Consider the following 16377-nt stretch of genomic DNA (forward strand, 5'->3'; position numbering starts at 1 on the left):
AAGGAAAGAAGGAAGAAGGAGGGAGGGAAGGCGGGCGAAAATGTGGTGGCTTCAGTCTTGGGTGATGTCATGTAGGGCCTCGTCATGTAGAACCCCCTCAGACGAAGATGACTCACTAGCTCAGACTATTCTCCCAGACAGTGAACTCTGGGAAACATCACTCTACTTTTATTGTCCAACCCCAAAATGAGACCCTAACTTACCCTTTAGAACATTATATTTACATAACTAATGAGTCTTAATGTTTCTTTCAGAGAAGGTAGTCCTTCTGACATTTCTGTGAGTACTTACTAGGAGTTTTGATTATTTAGATTGGAGAGCAATATTAACGCAACGAGAATAGGAAAAACTTTCTTTGATAAGTCCTTTCTTAAGGCCTTGGCAATATATTTGTTAAATGCAGAAAGACATTCCTTAAATTTAGGAAATGGGGCCCATCTAAGACCCTGAGTAAGAAGAAACCATGTTCTCAAAGGTGCTGAAAGTGAAGTGTACTGATGGGACTCTGTGTTGTTTGTGCAGAAGGTACCCCCTCAAATCCTTAGCACACATGCTGCTGGCCAGCAGACCTGGGTCCTCAGATACACTGAAGGAGGTGAACATGTGTGCTAAGGATTTGTGACCCTTCTATCATTCTGGTCACACCAAAATCTTCTCTTCAAATACCTCAGGCAAGGGGATGGGAGGTAGAAAAGCAACAATTTCTCCTATTCTCCTTCTACATTCCACATACTTGGAGAAAAACAAAACCACCGAATTGTCCAGCAGCATGTCCTTCAAAAAGTTAGCTTCCTCATATTTTTATCTGCCGAAAACAAACACTTAAGTAGTGAAACAGTTGGCCAATCCAGCGTCCTTGAGTACTTTGACATCGTCCAAAACTACATGGTTAGAAACTGTTTAACCCCTGCTTGCAGCACGCAAGATACACTACACAGAGCACCCGAAAGGAATCCCCTTCTGATCATTCAGTACACGGCGGTATAAAGAAAATATTAACAAGACATGAATACAAATATAAAATAAAAAAATACCACAGTGGAATGAAATAATTAATCCAGCTACAGATCTGATAAAAATGCCACAGACCATCCCATTCAGCGTTTCTGCCATGGTCCCAGATTCCGCTTCATCTTCAGTGACCTCTCAGAAAATGGCTTGACTGGCAGAACAGGGGAGGAATTTTCATTTCCGGGTTAGAACTCTGACTGAAGGGCGCCTGGGTGGCCCAGTCAGTTAAGCATCTGCCTTCGGCTCAGGTCATGATCCCAGGGTTCTGGGATGGAGCCCCGCATCGGGCTCCCTGCTCAGTGGGGAGCCTGCTTCTCCCCCTCCCTCTGCCCCTCCCCCCAGCTCATGCTCTCTCTCAAATGAATTTAAAAAAAGAAAACTTAAAAAAAAAAAAAAAAAGGAGAACTCTGAGTGAATATTAAGCTCGTGGTTCCAGACCTTTCAACTTTTCAATGCTAGGACTCTGTTCCCTGTATCACTCCTTTGCCCACAGTTGCCTGTTTGTTTCAGAGACTGGAAGACAGGAATGAGGAGACAGGACAGGCTCTTTCCCGTTTATCAGCTGTTCCTATCAGCAGTACGTTTCAGTCTCTAGCTGCCATGGGCACTCCCAGAACCAGCTTCATCACCTCCCTTCTCCCCCACCCCAGGCACCAGCCACAACCCTTGCTCTGAGTCTCAACTACTCAGGGCTCTCCCTCCAAGTTTTGAAGATGTGATAATCTCAACCTCTTCGTTTGACCCCTCAGCCTTCAGAGTGGTAGCCATTCCCTGCAGTCACCACCTCTGGATGCCCTTTGTGCCCTTTCAGTCCTCTAGCACCTGTGTATCCCTTTACACTCAATTTCCCCTGGCGAAATACCTAACGTTTTCTGGGCTCCAGGTTGGACCTGACTGAGACAAGCACCGGAATGTAAGGTTAAGAGGAGGTGAATTTGGGGGTGCCTGGGTGGCTCAATCGGTTAAACGTTCAGGTCACAATCCTATGGTCCTGGGATCAAGCCCTCCATCGGGCTCCCTGCTCAGCGGGGAGCCTGCTTCTCCCTCTCCTGCTCCCCCTGCTTGTGCTCTCTCTCTCTCTGTCAAATAAATATATAAAATCTTTTTTAAAAAAATTTTTTAATTTTAAAAAAATATTTTTTTAAAAAAGAGAAGGCGAATTTGTTGCTCACGTCCTAGCTAAAATGTAGTGTGCACTTATATGTACCACACATTTTTGAGGGCTTCAGCATACATCATCCTATTACTGTTCATAGCACCCCAACGAGGTGGCTGCGATCATCATCCTCAGGTCAGAAATGAAGAAAATGAGACTCAGAAAAGTTGTAAAACCTGCTCAGAGATCACCAACTAGACACTAGTGGAGCTGGGACCCAATTCCAAGCCTGACCCCAAAAGCCACCTGAAAAAACTAGTAAGGTTTTTCTAGATACTTAATGCTGCTTCAAAGGAGTATTGACATGACTCACAAATAATTTACTCTAAGTATATGCTTGTTTGTTATCCCTTTAGGTCGTAGTCCCTAACAGTCGTCCTCCCTTTTAACATGCCGTTGTCTGACTAGAACAGCATCTCACGTCCTGTGGAATGCCTCATATTCTGGACTTGACTGGGTGTACCTTCATGGCATCATTTAAAGTTGTTCTTCTATTGTCTATATTTTTGGTGATTCAAAGTTAGACTGAAATTGAAACCAGTCAAATCTCTCTCTCTCTCTTTTTTTTTTTTTTTTTTTTAACGTAAGAATATTTCACCCATGTTTCTGTGTATTTCTTCACTGCATCCAATCAGGAGGCACAAATGTTTGGCCATTATTGTCAGTGAATCTAAGATTAACGAGTGGATTCAAAGTTTAATCCCTCCAGTAGAAAGGGAATCTGGACCTTTAAATCCAAAATTCTCAATGTCTATAAGGCTTTGGCACAAGACAGCCAGCATACCCAGTGTGTACAAATAAAACATTATACAAAGTGACTCGTCTCAAAAAGGAAGTAACAGATGGCGCTCATTCAAGTCTTCAAGTAAAAGGAAACATCCCAAGAGCTCATTCTACTCCTGACAAGCCTTCAGTAATTTGTTATTAGTATTTCAAACATTCCAAAACATTTAAGATCAAATAAGAGTTTCAAAGTCTAGTTCTAAGCGTCTTACAATTCAGTATTAGTTCTTGCTTATTTTTCGAATCCTGTGTGCCCATATTTGCCCATCTGAAAACAGAGATAACGTCCCCAACTTCACCTTACCTCAAAGGATTAGGAGGAGGGTAAAATGAAATATAAAAGTTAAGAAAAAGCTGGACATGGCAAATAAATATTTATTCTCACGAATTTAATTTTACCCAGAATGAGAAAGAATACAGTAAACTAAAAGCTTGAGAAGCCACCAAAAATACAACAAAGTAAATGCTTCAGAAGCTACTGCAATCTAAATTTGAAGACATACTACGAATGAATTAAAAGAGAACTGCCACTTGCCCGTATCTGATATGCTAGTACTCCTATAATTGACTTTTTAAAACTGGCCGCTACCATCTGACTATTCATTGAAAGCTACATTATACGAGATTTGATTCTTAAACCAAAAATCATGTTTAACACGGACCATGTTAAAATAGGGGGATCAAAGAAATAAATCAATAAATAAAAATAAAATAGTGGCACTAAATCAGTAACCTTGATTAGCACAACACTTGATTTGAGTACACATCCTCCAAACTACTGAACTTCCCAAACAAGTATTAATCTAAAACAAGAAAATGCCTTTGGTTTAATCTTAAAAGTCACTGCTTCCATCTACAAAAATGTATTTTTTATATATCATATAACTTGGAAAATATTTAGCATATGCCGAAGAAACGACCCCTCAAGCAAAGATTAAAATCAGTATATTGTTCTGAAAATAAATGCTCTATAGAATATTACGAGCATACGTGATTTGTTACTATCTGGGACCCTGGGAGAATCACACCTCAGACCAACCTGCCTTAATTCACCGCCAAACCTTTCAACCATATTTTGCATTTCGGTGAAGGTTTGGGGTTTAGTGACTGACTCATCAAATGTCCTTTCAGAAGACTAATGTGAAACACACCACGACAGCTACCCTTGATTTTTGTATTAGAAAATACATATAAAAGCTGAGCAGTTTTCCCCACACCACCCCTCCAAGGTAAGTTTTAAGAATTTGCAGCTTCCATCATTAGGAAGATGCAACATTTTTTTAAATCTCTTCAACCACTGGTGTCTCAAATTCTCACCAGGACATCATTATGATGCTTTGGCAAATTACTGACAATGGCTATTCGATTGTGCTAAATAGTTTGTTTATACACAGTCACTACAGTGCCACCATCTGAGCAAAAGAAAGCAGAATTAACATTTTAAAATAAAGCATAAGTAGCAGGTATATGACTTTAAAAATTCTGCTAAGGAGGTAACTTCATATTTAAATATAACTGGTGAACTCATCAGAAAGATCTCAAACAAGATTCTGTTAGGATGCAACTGACTGAGGAAAATTACCCAAAGTATATCAAAGAGCAGATTTTTTTTTTTTTAAACAGAGATACTATATGCCCCTGCGAAAAAAGGCCACACACAGCAAGACAGACAATACATAAGAATTTTGTGTTCTAGCAGAACCCAGAGTTGGGGGAAGGAAAAAAGTGCTTGGAAAAACTAACAACAGTAAGCTTAGATACAGAAATCTTAACTTTATATATGTAAATTCTTACCTCCCACTGTAAGTGAGGCGGGATATTCCGTATCTGAAGTTTCCGGATCCTGCAGAAGAATTAAAATGTTTTATGAAAAAAAAATATAAAAGCAAAAGACAAATAGCCAACATGGATTTCTTGAAGGTATTTAACATACTAACTTTTTATTAACTACATACAAACCAATGTATAATAAGAAAATGCAGCCCAAGGAGGAAAAAGGAGACCAAGTTGATCACAGGATCACATTAAGACCATCTGGAGATCCTTCATCATTGGATTATTACGGTTTATTTTAAAAGCCACTAAAATTAGTTTTGAAGTTTTTCTAAGTAATCTCTACAACCAAGGTGAGGCTCAAACTTACAAACCCCAAGATCAAGAGTTGCATGCTCTACTGACTGAGCCCGCCAGGAGCCCCTAAAATTGGCTTTTTAAAATTATAATATTCGAGAAACATTTCATCTGGTGACTATGTTCTAAATTCAAACCCTCAAGCCTCAAGTGAAGCATACCAGGACCCACACAAATCCAAACTACAGATATTCTTAATCTGAGGGGTCCATAGATAGATTCAGGGAACCTAGATGGGGGGATAAAAATCACCTATTTATTTTCACTACCCCTGAAATTTAGTACCTCCTTTAATTGTGAATGTTGGCATTAAACCACAGTAGAATCACATGACTTGTAATTCTGACATTAATATACATCAGATATTTTCATATCACATTAACTTGCTGCAGATTTTTATCCTACACCCATTGCTGTGAAATTCAGATGTGTTGCCAGAACTTATTATGTTAAGCAGTACATATTTACTATGAGTTTGAACATTTTGCTGACTGCATTTCAAAATAAGTGATCTCCTTCACAATCCTATGTATTTTGTTATGCATTGAAAAACATCCTATGAGGTCCACAAGTTTCAGCCTACCAAGTACAGAAAACATTAAAAATCCCTGACCGACCTTACTAACACTGTATGTTAACTAACTCAAATTAAAATAAAAACTTAAAAAATAAGTCTGAATTTTCGAACGAGTAGTTTACATAAAAGATCTTTAGTGAAACATGTAGCTAGGTATTACTTATGGAGTACACCTAAACTGATAGTCCCTAGTGTCACTGCATAACGCTCAAAAGTAAGTTATCTAAGACTTCTGCTTTCATCAAGTCTATGGCATTTTTGTTAGGCCTAAAACCTTTCAACTGAAATAATTCTGGCTGGCATTTGGAAATGTGCATCCTCTCTTTACCAGTCAAAAACGCCATCAATTTGTCTCTTTACCTACTCAAACTTGCTACTCGAGTTATTTAGCATTCTTTACATTCACTTGTTACATATACAAAACACTTCTTTCCTAGGATGGTTTTACTGACACCTAATATAATTCCAAATGTCTCAGCATCTTACATGTACGAATCATCGTGTCATACATTCAACTCTTTGGCATTATATCTATGTGTGTAAATTGTTTGGATATTGCCTAACTCATTGTATGTGTAATTATTAACCATTCTGATTAAGTTTGCATTACCCCCCAAAATATCCCTGACCTTAGTTCAAATGCCCATATATATAAATACATAGGTTACATAATATCAATTATATACAGTAATATTTAATATATTGCATATATCCTCTCTTCTTCTACCCCTTCCTTCAATGCTGTCAGAGGGAGAGAGGGAGGAAGAGATATTAATTATGAGATTGTAATACAGGTGCCACACACAAAATCACCCACTTAGAAGGGAAGGAATTTATAGTCAACTAGCTATTAAAAAAAATTAGCAATTGGGCTTAACATATCAAGGGAAATAATTAAATTACTTAACTTCTAAAATTAGAAGTTTCCCTTTCCTGGTCAAATAATCCACTTATTTTGAAGTAACACAGCGAAACACAACTCAGACCACATTCATAACCTAGTCCTCTGTCTTGCACTCCCCTCTAAGCAGAAGAACAAGTGAAGCCCAGATACCTCCGAACCCTTAGGGAACTATAAAGAACATGTAGATTAGCCAAACTCAGGTACATCCTGTCTGTAACCATAAACTGAGGAGGAAGGAAAAAGCAGTTTTACAGTATTTTCATGTGACAGTAAAACAAAGCACAGTCATCAGGGACAATATATCAAAGAGATGGTAAGAATGTCAATTTAAGAAAAAAAATTTTCAGGGGCGCCTGGGTGGCTCAGTCGTGAAGGGTCTGCCTTCAGCTCAGGTCATGATCCCAGGGTCCTGGGATCGAGTCCCCATCGGGCTCCCTGCTCAGTGGGAAGCCTGCTTCTCCCTCTCCCACTCCCCCTGCTTGTGTTCCCTCTCTCGCTGTGTCCCTCTCTGTCAAATAAATAAAATCTTAAAAAAAAAATTTCAACCACCACCTCAGTCTCAGAATTTACACATGAAATGCTAAGTCTGAGATCTGTTTGAAAATAACTCATGTGCTAACAAATGCTAAAGCTGCAGGACACATACTGTATCTCTGCTTTTGGATAAGTTTTGTACTTCCCGTAAAAAGCCTTTAAAAATACGCTAGAGTGGGGCATCTGTGTGGCCCAGTCAGGCGACAGACTCCCCATCTCAGCTCTGGTCTTGATCTCTGGGTTATGAGTTTGGGCCACAAGTTGAGCTCCACACCCAGAAACCACCCCCACGACACACACACACAAATACACACACTGCTAAGAGGTCTAATATACAAATTACACAATCGCTATATATTGCTTTAGCTAGCAGAAAAGTTACTCAACATTGTGTAATATTTACCCTGGGTAACCAAGGAAGTAAAATTTACTACACACATGCAAGTACAAAGTTTTGTGGGTTGTTTTTTTTTTTTTAAGATTTTATTTGAAGGAGAAAGAGCAGAGCAAGAGAGCAGAGCAAGAGAAAGAGCAGAGCAAGACAGAGAGAGCAGAGCAAGAGAGAGCAAAGCAAGAGAGAGAGCACAGAGCAAGAGAGAGTGCAGAGCAGAGCAAAAGAGAGAGAGCATGGAGGGGGCATGAAAGGAAGAGGGAGAATCAGGTTCCCCACTGAGCAGGCAGCCTGACTCAGGGCTCAATCCCAGGACCCTGAGATCGTGACCTGAGCCAAAGGCAGACACTTAACCGACTAAGCCACTCAGGCGCCCCTCCAAGTACAAAGTTTTATTGAAGCACCCGTCAGTAAGAATTAGCGCAGTGTTAAGAAACTTTAAGTATTCGGGGCGCCTGGGTGGCTCAGTCGTTGAGCGTCTGCCTTCAGCTCAGGGTGTGATCCCAGCACTCTGGGATCGAGCCCCACATCGGGCTCCTCTGCTGGGAGCCTGCTTCTTCCTCTCCCACTCCCCCTGCTTGTGTTCCTTCTCTCGCTGGCTTTCTCTCTGTTAAATAAATAAAATCTTAAAAAAAAAAAAAAAAAAAAAAGAAACTTAAGTATTCATCCCCATTGACTCTTTCCTTGCTATATATATTATCGAAATTTTTCCTCAAAAGTACACATATAAGGGTACATACAGAGTTTAGGTCAACTAGCAGGTGATTATTCATATCACAAAAATAAATACCACTTCACAGGGCTCCCATGAAATTCTTTAATTAGAAAACCATCTTTTGTACGTACATTAGAAAGTAATCCATTAGCCATGTTTTCCCGACATATTCTTCAAAACGTATATCCAATGCCCATTTACTTATTGGAAGTTACTCCAAAATAATTATTTCCCTTAAATGGCCATCCAATTTCCATTATCTGATTCACTCAAGTTTCATTTTAGACAAATATCAGACAATCACTGTTTTCATGTAGTGTTTTCACATCTAGAGTTGTTCTTTCCCACTTACCAGTAACGTACCTTAACGTTTCTCCTAACCCCCATGCTCCCTTCTCAACAGTCCAAGAGCCAAAAGGCTCCACGTTAAAAGAGCCCAAGCAAAGGCATGAATTCTCACCATCCAGCACAGAAACACACACTTCTCGGAAGTACTTGAGAACATCCATCCCCCTGGGCCGTTACTGAGCTGGCCATGCACAACTTAAACACCGCTACCGGCGTGCTCCCTTCCGCAGCACTACGCTACAATTCAAGTGACACACAAAGATTAGCCCGGCCCCTGAGCGAGAATGACACGCAAATTTGTGAAGCGTTCCATATTTTTTAGAATTATTTGAGAGAGCACGTGCGCACGCGAGTAGGAGGGGGGGGGGAGCGCATGCACGCGCATCTCCAGCAGACTCCCCACTGAGCGCAGAGTCTGCTGTGGGGCTCAACCCCACCACCACGACATCATGACCTGAGCAGAAACCAAGAGCTGGATCCTCAATCGACCGAGTCACCCAGGCGCCCTGTGTTCCCTATTTTTATAGATAAATTTACTGTACCCAAATTTTCCAAGGTTTTTTTCTTCTCTCAGTATTATGCTTCTAGATTTTCCCTAGTAATACAAGTAAATCCAGGGGTGCCTGGTTGGCTCAAGGTAGTACAGCGTGGACTCTTGATCTCAAGGTCATGAGTTTGAGCCTCACATTGTGTGTAGAGATTAAACAAACAAGTTTAAATTCTATTTAAAAAATAATAGAAGCAAATCAAGTTCATTCATATTTAAAAAGAAAAAAGAAAAAAGGACTATCACCTGCTTCACTGAATTCCCATCCCAGCTTTTTAAAATCAGGTTATATTTGGGTTTGATTCTAACTAGTTAAGAGTCAAGAAAATCGATATGGGTATGTTTCTACAATATGATTACGTAATCACTCAAGTTCAGTTTAACCATCAGCAGAGTGAGCTGGGGTTCGACCTCCGCCTAAGCACACCTAAGGAACAAGAGGATATACACACGCTGTAACAGAAACTAACTAATTAGGCCATCTCGTTCTCTGTTGTGTTCAGAACTGGAACAGTGCTTGGCACCTGAGAAGCACGCAACTGATAAATTAAAATTTGTCATAATCTATACCTGGGGAAGAAAAACGAGACTCACAGATCAGCCTATCAGAAACTACTAGCATTTCCAATGAATTTCTTTTTTTTTTTTTAAAGATTTTATTTATTTATTCGACAGAGATAGAGACAGCCAGCGAGAGAGGGAACACAAGCAGGGGGAGTGGGAGAGGAAGAAGCAGGCTCATAGCGAAGGAGCCTGACGTGGGGCTCGATCCCACAACGCCAGGATCACGCCCTGAGCCGAAGGCAGACACTTAACCGCTGTGCCACCCAGGCGCCCCTCCAACGAATTTCTTACAGCTCATAAGAGTGAGAAGAGCCACCAGCACGCTCTTCACTCTTCTCTAAACAGAAACAGAAACTATAAAACCATCATTCCTCCTCAAAGTGATTTACAGAAATTCCTTGATATCAGATTTCTATTTCCAAATGTTTAATAAATATCCTTATACAGTTGGTTTATTCCTATCAAGATCCTAAGGAGGGACGCCTGGCTGGCTCAGTCAGTAGCGCACGCTACCTGTGATCCTGGGGTTGTGAGTTCATGCCCACCTTGGGTGTAAAGCTTACACTAAACACACACACACACACACACGCAAGATACACACATGTGGACTTGATCTCTTAGGTCTTCATTCTTTTTGCCATGTATTTGGTGGATAGGTCACAAATCCTGCATGAGTACTCATTCTGGATTTTATCCACAGTATCCCTTTTATTTTCAATAAATTATTTACTATGTTGAATTTGATATACAATGTTTTATGCTTTATAAAAATATTATGCATCTATGAATCCACCTGCCCAAATAATTAGAACAAGACAATGGAAGCTACCCATGCTTCTCTCCCACTCCAAATGCCTGCCTCCTAGGATGTAGCCATCATCCCAAATTTATCACTTCTGCCTTTTATTCATGAATATTCATAGCTCTTTTATTTTTTTAAAGACTTTATTTCTTTGTTTGACAGAGAGACAACCAGCAAGAGAGGGAACACAAGCAGGGGGAGTGGGAGAGGAAGAAGCAAGCTCCCATGTCTCTGGGATCACGCCCTGAGCCAAAGGCAGACACTTAACGACTGAGCCACCCAGGCACCCAACGACTGAGCCACCCAGGCACCCCTCGTAGCTCTTTTAAAATGGATTTTAAAGGGGCCCTGGGTGGCTCCGTCAGTTAAGCTTCACCAGCTGGTTAAGCAGCTGCTTTAGGCTCAGGTCATGAGCTCAGGGTCCTGGGATCAGGCCCCATGCTGGGCTCCCTGCTCAGCGGGGAGTCTGCATCTCCCTCTGCCCCTCCCCCCCCACTTGAGCTCTCACCCAAATAAAAACAATTTTTAAAAAAATAAATAGAATGTATTTTAACCAGGCAAAATACTATTATCAGCCCTTAAAAATGAAAAAAAATTTCACGTTAATTATCTAGTCACGGTTCTTCAATTAAAAAAAAAAATTAAGTTTCTTCAATCAGTATCCCAAAAAAGCCATATATTGCATTTGGTTGATTATGATTCTAGTCTCATAATCCACATTGTTTCCCTTTTTTTTCCCTTGCAACTTGGGTGGTGGGAGGGAACGACCCAAACCTGTCTTTGTCCTATAGTTTCTCACTACCTGGATTTTGCTAATACCAGCCCCATGATGGTGTTTAATATTCTCCTCTGTCCCCTCTGTAAATCAATGTGAAGATTCAATTTGTTTTTTGTTGTTGTTGCTTGTTTGGTGAGAGACAATAATGTATCCCAAGAAGTGTCCTGTACTGGGGGCGCCTGGCTGGCTCAGTTGGAGTAGCATCCGACTCTTGAACTCAGGGTCCTGAGTTCAAGCCCCACGTTAGGTATAGAGATTAAATAAATGAAACTTAAAAAAAGAAAGAAAAAGTGACTTGTACTTCCAGGAGATATCTGTCTCTGTCTTCCCGTAATGTTGCAATCACCAACGAACACTGCCTAAACCCATTATTTCATTCAAGATTGAAAGTAGTTTTCTCATTTTATCATGTCTTCTGTATTTTTTATTCAGCTCGAGTTCTTCCATCAGGAACAACTTTTCCCTTGTCAAGTATCTGGATAATCTGAAGCATAGTCAGTACAGTGAGGACAGAAAAAATACTTGATTCTTTCCCTTCTGCAGACGGTTTTGTGCTCCTTATCACATCCCCTCACTCACCTCCGATTGCATCCACAGCTGTGGTAGACAGGCCCATGCACAATGAGGTTGCCCTGCTTCCTTCCACCCCTAAGCACGCACCTTACGCATCTCTGTTTTACCTCAAGGCTTTCTTCAAAGCCTCAGAAGAGTACAGGAGGAGCCAGAAGCAAGGAGAGATGAAATGCTCAAGACAATCCACCGTTTACAAGGGAAGGGAACTAGGCAGGAGATAAATGCCCATCCTCAGCTGGGAGGCATTCTATACATTTCTCTAAGGCCCCATTTCCTTATAGCAATCTCAATAAAGCACCTTTCAGTGGCTTTTCTTAATTTCCCATTACACTCTCCCCATTCCCTCACTCTTGCTTCCTGAAATCATGTCCAAAATAAATCAGTTTCATGCAAATCCTAATCTCCATCTCTTTCCAGGAGTTCAAAGACACTGCTATTTCAAACTTTTCAGAATAATGAGTTGGTGCTCTGGCATTCTCCTCAGATAACCAAATGTTGATTTTTTTTTTTCAGTATCATCATAAATTCACAAAGTCATAGGTATTTTGGTTGTATTAATCCATTGCATTAATTCCTTTTGATGCTAAAATTGCCCAATTTTTGGCCAGTCAGTGCAAGCTTCTTCGTACTGACTCCTGCATCTTGTGACAGGACTCCAATGATCTGAGAGCTCCTCTGCTTTCTGTTATGACATGATAATCCAGGTTCAACTGGTACACTTCCTAGCTCCTCTACAACCAGCTTTTTCTACGTAAAGTAATGGTCCCTATGAGTCAGAAATAATATACTGAGACACAATCTAGTCACTAGAGTGCTCATTATTATTAGGTTGGTCATTGCTCCTAGGCCACGGCTGGAAAATAGACATTTTGTTTCAAAGAGAAATAAACCATGTATTCACGTAGATTACTTCTAATTCAAATTTTAGACTGCTAGATTGTTGCCAAGTGTCTTTCATATTTGCGACTTTTCTTCACTGTAAAGTTTGACAGCAGGTAAGAATATAAACAAGAAAATGCTGTTATGGACAGAATGCTCGTGTGTCCCCACCCCCCCTTCCCAAACTCCTATGTTGCAGCCCTAACCTCCAACATGATGGTACCGGAAGCTGGGCCTTTGGAAAAGTACTCAGGCTTAGTTAGATGAGGTCATGGGGATGGAGCTCCCATAGGATTACTATCTTTTTTTTTTTAAGGTTTTATTTTTATTTATTTGACACAGAGAGAGAGAGAGCGAGAGAGGGCACAAACACAAGCAGGGGCAGCAGCAGAGAGAGAAGCAGACTCCCCGCTGAGCAGGGAGCGCAATGCTGGGCTCGATTCCAGGACCCTGGAATCATGACCTGAGCTGAAGGCAAACGCCTAACTGACTGAGCCACCCAGGCAGCCCCCCACCAACTTTTTTAAAGATTTTTTTAAAAAGTAATCTCTACCCTGAACATGGGGCTCCAACTCACAACCCTATGATCAAGAATTGCATGCTCTCCTGACTAAGCCAGCCGGGCGCCCCAGGATCACTATCTTTGCAAGAAGAGAGACCAGTGCTCTTTCACTGGCACGCGCTGAGGAGAAGCCATATGAGCCACGCCAAGAAGGCAAGAAGGTGTCTCTCCACAGGCCAGGAAGAGAGGACTCTTACCAAGAACCGAAAGAATCTGCCTGCACCTTTATCTTGGACTTCCCAGCCTCCAGGAAGGTAATGAATAAATGTCTGTTGTTTAAGCCACCCCATCCGTGGTATTTTGCAATAGCAGCCACACAGCCTAAGACAGTGTCTGTTACCTCATTCGACCCTCACAGTCAGCATTTTACCGGTTAGGAAACAAAGCGTAAGTTTAACCTGTCCAAGTACTCATGTGAAGCAGGGTCAGTACCCACCTCTGGGCATTTTGGCTCCAGAGTCCACGGTCTGAATGACACTAGATTCAATCACTGATTTCACTTATAATCCAACTAACAACGTAACCACATCGAATGACTTCAGAAAGATTATAGGCCGTAATTTTTATTACACCCTCAAGGTCAAATATACGCTAATCCTATTCAAAATTTTCACTTTATCCCACAGCTTTAAACCATACAATGATCGGGGCGCCTGGGTGGCGCAGTCGTTAAGCATCTGCCTTCAGCTCAGGGCATGATCCCAGAGTCCTGGGATCGAGTCCCTCATGGGGCTCCTCCACTATGAGCCTGCTTCTTCCTCTCCCACTCCCCATGCTTGTGTTCCCTCTCTCGCTGCCTGTCTGTCTCTGTCAAATAAATAAATAAAATCTTCAAAAACAAAACAAAACAAAAATCATACAATGATCATTTACATATCAAGACTTAATATTGGCATTAAATGGACAAAGTTACATATTAATACCAAGAAAGGAAGGCAACAATACTGAAAACTTGGCTAACTCAACTGCCTCAAGATATCAGGACAACTGCATACGCGGGCACCCAGGTGCTCAGGAAGCTAGTCATTTCGCAGGTAAGTCCTAATGAAACAAAAATGTGTTAGACTTGTAACCTTCTGTACAAATTACCTACACATCCTGAATGTACATTTTCTTCATCTTCTTTCCCCCAAAAGGCTCTGTTGCACCCCTTTCTTTCTACCAACACTTACACAAAGGAAAGCACTGATTTCTCACTTCAAAAAGAGACTGAGGCTCTAAGCACAATCTAACAGATTAACACGAGCAGAAGGCAGGAAGAGAAAACCGAGTCTAACTTGTAACAGCTTTCTTTTGGCCTTGTTTTCTTATGTAAGGAAGTGGGGATACATGGTCCACATTTGGACCAGTCATGTTTCCAGTTTCAAGCCAGCCTGTGGACTTAGAGCAGTTTAGCGTGGCCTCTCTGACCCACCACCTGGAGGCACTCTGTACCAGCCGCAGACTTTCATTCCAGCTGCGCCAACCGATTCAATCTGTACCCAAAAAGGAACTTGTTCAACCTAGCCAAATTCAATATTGCTAATTATTTGTATTAATAACAGCATTCGATATTTTACATATATGTATATCATTTCTGATTTTATACAGTTATGAATTATTTTTTAAGAAGTAGCTCTTTAAAAGGTCCACCTCAATTTTTAAAAAGTTTAATACATACTACTGTTGAAAAGTAGCAATTGGCATAACCTTGCCTCATTACTGACTTGACAGTCTCTTATCAAAACCTCTGACTCAAGGATTCTCTTTCTTATATTATTCCCTCATATAAAGCTGTAGCGTGCTCAAAGATCTAGCCTTAAATTTGTAAATGGAGAAAACTACGAAGCACCCAGAGACCCAAGTAAAAGGGACCATTACACACTCCAGCTGGGAGAATCATGGGTGGCTTTCAATTTTTTTGGTTTTGTTTTATAAAATAAACCTTACTTACTGTTAAGGGGGGAATCAGCCTTATTTCCAACCTGTAGTATAACCTAAGATAAAGCAAAAGAAACCAGTTCTAGATTCCAATAGTTCTAACTAACTCTGTAACATCAGTGCTCTCTCCCCCAAAGATTTTACAGTCTAGCAGAAGAAATCGGACACTTTAGGGCAGTCTTAAAGAAATGTCAGTAAAAACAGGAAGGAGGGAGCAACATGGAGATTTAGGAGTAAATCAGGTAGACCTTGAGTTAAGAATCTCTGTTAAAGGGGCGCCTGGGGGGCTTAGTCAGTTAAATACCTGTCTTCAGCTCAGATCATGGTCTCAGGGTCCTGGGATGGAGCCCCCATGCCGCCAGGTCCCAGCTCAGCGGGGAGTCTGCATCTCCCTCTCCCTCTGCCGCTCCCCCCCACCCTGTGCTCCCTCGTTTGCTGTGTCAGATAAATAAATGAATCTTAAAAAAAAAAAAAAGAATCTCAGTTAAAGACTGAATCCCATTTACTGGACTGACAAGGGGTCACAAGAATGGTCAAAAAAACAAAAGACAAAAAACACATATTTGCACCAACAGCTACAGAGGATGCCAGGTCCTAGTGAACTGAATACTGGATAGAAGAAATGAAAAGAAGACAAAGTATGTTGTCCCCTCAACTATACAGCTAAAGAGATATTATTCCAAGTGTGGTCTATGGACCATCTACATTAGAACCAGGAGGCCTTCGAAAATGAGAATTTCAGGGCCCCAATGCAGACCTCCTAAATCAGAATCTCTGAGGTGGGCTGGAGAAATGTGGTTTCACACACACTTACATCTGTGGACCACTGACGTCTATTTAACAGGGCAAGTCCCAAGAGGGCTAAATTATTTCTATCTTATTCACTGTTGCATATTCAAGTGCTTAGCAAACTGCCTGGCTCATAATGAGCAGTTTAAGCTACATGGCTTAAACAAAGAATAAATGAACAAAACTTGGAAGTGAAAATCTAAAGTGATTCTTCTGCCATCCCCGAACTCCCAGATCCCCATGGGAACCACATCCGTGTTTTAGTTCCCTTAAATAAAACAAGCGTATTTATGTTCTAAAGTTGCACACCTATCTTCATCTACGTAGAAGAGTCTCACGGCCGTAAGTGTATCGATGAAAACTTGACCAAAGCCAAGCATATAGGCTGGCAGAGTCGAAAAAAGGCTAAAGATT

At 41.0% G+C, this 16377-nt stretch overlaps 1 protein-coding gene and 1 non-coding gene across 2 annotated transcripts in view; one reads left to right on the forward strand and one right to left on the reverse strand.

Moving 5' to 3' along the window:
- IGF2BP3 (insulin like growth factor 2 mRNA binding protein 3) overlaps nt 1–16377 on the reverse strand; it is a 144360-nt gene that overhangs the window by 92576 nt on the left and 35407 nt on the right. The window contains exon 3 of the mRNA XM_057304091.1: nt 4745–4793. Within this exon, the coding sequence (XP_057160074.1) occupies nt 4745–4793 (49 nt within the window). The remainder of the gene's footprint in view (nt 1–4744; nt 4794–16377) is intronic.
- On the forward strand, nt 8765–8868 carry LOC113267206 (U6 spliceosomal RNA). The gene has a single exon (XR_003320616.2). It is a non-coding gene; the product is annotated as a U6 spliceosomal RNA (small nuclear RNA).

Source organism: Ursus arctos, unplaced genomic scaffold, assembly GCF_023065955.2.
Source record: "Ursus arctos isolate Adak ecotype North America unplaced genomic scaffold, UrsArc2.0 scaffold_3, whole genome shotgun sequence".
Taxonomy (NCBI): Eukaryota; Metazoa; Chordata; class Mammalia; order Carnivora; family Ursidae; genus Ursus; species Ursus arctos.